Genomic DNA, 4,314 nt, shown 5'->3' on the forward strand with positions numbered 1-4,314 from the left:
CTCTGTGTGTCCCCCGTGTCCCCCTCAGGTCACTCTGTGTGTCCCCCTTGGGTCACACTCTGTGTCCCCAGTGTCCCCCTCGGGTCACTCTGTGTGTCCCCCGTGTCCCCCTCAGGTCACTCTGTGTGTCCCCCTCGGGTCACTCTGTGTGTGTCCCCAGTGTCCCCGTGTCCCCGTGTCCCTCCCTGGCTCCCCCAGCGTCTCCCCGTGCCCCCCGGGTGCCATCCCGTGCTGGGCGCCGCTCTGTCCCCCGTGTGCCAGGCTACATCGGGGTGGTGAACCGCAGCCAGAAGGACATCGATGGCAAGAAGGACATCAGGGCCGCGCTGGCGGCCGAGCGCAAATTCTTCCTGTCGCACCCGGCCTACCGGCACATGGCCGAGCGCATGGGCACGCCGCACCTGCAGAGGGTGCTCAACCAGGTGCGACGGCTGGGAAAGGGGAATTATCCGGGTGGGACAGCCCCTTCCTGCCGGGAAAAGGGGAATTTTCTATGTGGGACAGCCCCTTCCTGCTGGGAAAGGGGAATTTTCTATGTGGGACAGCCCCTTCCTGCTGGGAAAGGGGAATTATCCGGGTGGGACAGCCCCTTCCTGCCGGGAAAAGGGGAATTTTCCCGCCTGGAAAAGTGGAATTTTCCGTGTGGGGCTCCATTCCCACCTGGAAAAGTGGAATTTTCTGGGTGGGACAACCTCTTCCTGCTCCATTCCTACCTGGAAAAGGGGAATATTCTGGGTGGGACGGCCCCTTCCTGCTCATTCCCACCCGGAAAACGGGAATTTTCCGGGCTCCCGGCTCAGTTTTCGCCGTCCCCCTGCATGCAGCAACTGACCAACCACATCCGGGAGTCGCTGCCCTCGCTGCGCAGCAAGCTGCAGAGCCAGCTGCTGTCCCTGGAGAAGGAGGTGGAGGAGTACAAGAACTTCCGACCCGACGACCCCGCCAGGAAAACCAAAGCCCTGCTGCAGTGGGTGCCTCTCCCGGATCTGTCCTTCCCAGCCGGGGCAATGCCCCTGCTGGGCTCGGGCTGGGGTTGCTGTCCCTGCAGCGGGAGGGAGGGATGGGGAAAAGCTTTTCCTGGAGCATCCCTGGGAGCGTGAGCTCTGTCCCTCCCGTACAGGAAAAGGGGGATTTGCGCTTCTCCCCCACCCCAGCTGGAGGAATTAGGGGAATTTTCGCTCCCTCATTCCCGTTTTCCTGCCCCAAGGATGGTGCAGCAGTTCGGGGTGGACTTTGAGAAGAGGATCGAGGGCTCGGGGGACCAGGTGGACACTCTGGAGCTCTCCGGGGGCGCCAGGATCAACCGGATTTTCCACGAGAGGTTCCCCTTTGAGCTCGTCAAGGTGAGGGCTGGGGGGTCCCTCTCCCTGGGGGCTTTTCCAACCCAAACCATCCCTGACCCCATAAAAATCCCCAAATTCGAGGCAGCTAAATCGGAGCAGCCCCTGCCTGATGAGGCTGCAGGGTTGGTCCATCCTGGGATGGGCCATTCTGGTGTGGTTCCTCTGTGGCTGCTGCACAGCGGGGCTGTCCTGATTCCTGACTGATTGCTGATTCCTGATTGATTGCTGATTCCTGACTGATTCCTGATTCCTGACTGATTCCTGATTCCTGACTGATTCCTGACTGATTCCTGATTCCTGACTGATTGCCGATTCCTGATTGATTCCTGATTCCTGACTGATTCCTGACTGATTCCTGATTCCTGACTGATTGCCGATTCCTGACTGATTCCTGATTCCTGACTGATTCCTGATTCCTGACTGATTCCTGATTCCTGACTGATTGCTGATTCCTGATTGATTCCTGATTCCTGACTGATTGCTGATTCCTGACTGATTCCTGATTCCTGACTGATTCCTGATTCCTGACTGATTCCTGATTCCTGACTGATTCCTGATTCCTGACTGATTCCTGATTCCTGACTGATTCCTGATTCCTGACTGATTCCTGATTCCTGACTGATTCCTGATTCCTGACTGATTCCTGATTCCTGACTGATTCCTGATTCCTGACTGATTGGCTGAATGATCCTGATTCCTGACTGATTCCTGATTCCTGACTGATTCCTGAATGATTCCTGATTCCTGACTGATTGCCGATTTCTGATTTTTTATTCCTGAATCCTGATTTATTTCTGATTTTTGATTCCTGATTTCTGATTGATTTCTGATTTTTGATTCCTGATTGATTCCTGATTTTTGATTCCCAATTCCCGATTCCTGATTTTTGATTCCTGATTGATTCCCGATTCCTGATGTTTGATTCCCAATTCCTGATTTTTGATTCCCAACTCCCGATTCCTGATTTTTGATTCCTGATTGATTCCTGTTTTTTGATTCCCAATTCCTGATCCCCGATTCCTGATCCCCACTCCCTTTCCCTGCAGATGGAATTCGACGAGAAGGATCTGAGGCGGGAGATCAGCTACGCCATCAAGAACATCCACGGGGTGAGGCAAGTATCCCTCACAGACCCTGATTTTTGATTCCTGATTTTTGATTCCTGATTGATTCCCGATTTTTGATTCCCGATTCCTGATCCCCGATTCCTGATCCCCACTCCCTTTCCCTGCAGATGGAATTCGACGAGAAGGATCTGAGGCGGGAGATCAGCTACGCCATCAAGAACATCCACGGGGTGAGGCAAGTATCCCTCACAGACCCTTCCCGGGACACAATTCCCGACCCAGATTCCCAGGGAAAGCTGGGAAGGGCTCTCCTGGAGGAGGGATTTCCTCTGCTGAGCAGGGAGCTGCCTCTCCCACAGCTGGGAATCCCTCCCTGGGATGGGGCTCTGTCCCAACCCCGCTTTTCCCTCTCGCTGGGCTCCAGGACGGGGCTGTTCACGCCAGACCTGGCCTTCGAGGCCATCGTCAAGAAGCAGGTGGTGAAGCTGAAGGAGCCGTGCCTGAAATGTGTGGATTTGGTGATCCAGGAGCTCATCAACACCGTGCGCCAGTGCACCAGTAAGGTACTGGTCAGCCCAGTGCTGGGGTTCGGTGGGGCTTGGTGGGGCTTGGTGGGGCTTGGTGGGGTTTGGTGGGGTTTGGTGGGGTTTGGTGGGGTTTGGTGGGGTTTGGTGGGGTTTGTCAGGGTTTGGTGGGCTTTGGCAGGGTTTGGTGGGGTTTGTCAGGGTTTGGTGGGGTTTGGTGGGGTTTGGTGGGGTTTGTCAGGGTTTGGTGGGCTTTGGCAGGGTTTGGTGGGGTTTGTCAGGGTTTGGTGGGGTTTGGTGGGGTTTGGCAGGGTTTGGCGGGGTTTGGCGGGGTTTGGTGGGGTTTGGCAGGGTTTGGCAGGGTTTGGTGGGCTTGGGCAGGGTTTGGTGGGCTTGGGCAGGGTTTGGTGAGGTTTGGTGAGGTTTGGTGGGGTTTGGTGGGCTTTGGCAGGGTTCGGTGGGGTGCTGCTCCCCTCGGAGCTGCCTGCCTCCATCCCACCCGTTCTTCCCGGCCCTTTTCCCTCTCTTCCAGCTGGGCTCGTACCCCAGGCTGCGGGAGGAGACCGAGCGCATCGTCACCACCCACATCCGCGAGCGGGAGGGCAAAACCAAGGACCAGGTCAGCCCCAGCCCTTCCCCAGCACCCCCAGAGCGGGAATCCACCTCCAAATCCCATTTTTCCCCCTTTTCCCTGACTCCCGCTCCCCCCAGATCCTGCTGCTCATCGACATCGAGCTCTCCTACATCAACACCAACCACGAGGATTTCATCGGCTTTGCCAAGTGAGTCCTTTCCCTGGGGGGACAATTCCCACGTGGCCTCGGGGGTTGTGTTGTCCTTGTGGGGACGCTGGAGTCTCCCACGTCCCACCAGCACCGATTCCCTCAGGTTTGGGCTCGGGAAAGGGGCTGGGAAAAGCCCCAGCCTCAGGAATTGGGATGCTCGGGGCTGTTGGAGCCACCCTGGAGCTGTCCCAGAGCAGGAATCGCTCCCTGTCCCGTCTGTCCCTCCTCATCCTCTCCCCTGACAGGGCAGGGCTCTCCTGCCACCTTCCCGTGGCTCTTCCTGGTGTTTTCCAGCCCCAAAGCTCCGGGAAGCTCCCAGACTCCAGCTCAGGGTGCCCGGACTCCCCCCTGCCCCTTCAATTCCCACTCTTCTCCTCCTGGTTTTTTTTTCCTCTTTTCCCCCTTTTTTCTCTCTTTCCTCTCGGGTCACACTCCCTGCTCTCCTCCTGCTCTCTGCTGTTTCCCCCCGGATCCATCACCTCTCTCTGTCTCTGGACTCTCCTGCTCCTCTCCTGCCCCAGCTGTTTCACTGAGCAGCACGTGGCCACCGGGTGGGTACCGGGGCAGCTCCCCCTGCCCAGGGCACCCCGGAGCT

The 4,314-nt window shown here is 57.4% G+C and overlaps 1 protein-coding gene across 1 annotated transcript in view; it reads left to right on the forward strand.

The window, feature by feature from the left end:
• LOC102044497 (dynamin-2) overlaps window positions 1-4,314 on the forward strand; it is a gene marked incomplete at its 3' end in the record, with an annotated part of 23,898 nt that overhangs the window by 8,810 nt on the left and 10,774 nt on the right. The window contains exons 7-13 of the mRNA XM_031065521.1: window positions 262-422; window positions 825-967; window positions 1,208-1,343; window positions 2,390-2,457; window positions 2,835-2,973; window positions 3,467-3,553; window positions 3,646-3,716. Of these exons, the coding sequence (XP_030921381.1) occupies window positions 262-422; window positions 825-967; window positions 1,208-1,343; window positions 2,390-2,457; window positions 2,835-2,973; window positions 3,467-3,553; window positions 3,646-3,716 (805 nt within the window). The remainder of the gene's footprint in view (window positions 1-261; window positions 423-824; window positions 968-1,207; window positions 1,344-2,389; window positions 2,458-2,834; window positions 2,974-3,466; window positions 3,554-3,645; window positions 3,717-4,314) is intronic.

The sequence above is a fragment of the Geospiza fortis genome, unplaced genomic scaffold (genome assembly GCF_000277835.1).
Source record: "Geospiza fortis unplaced genomic scaffold, GeoFor_1.0 scaffold566, whole genome shotgun sequence".
Lineage (NCBI taxonomy): Eukaryota > Metazoa > Chordata > Aves > Passeriformes > Thraupidae > Geospiza > Geospiza fortis.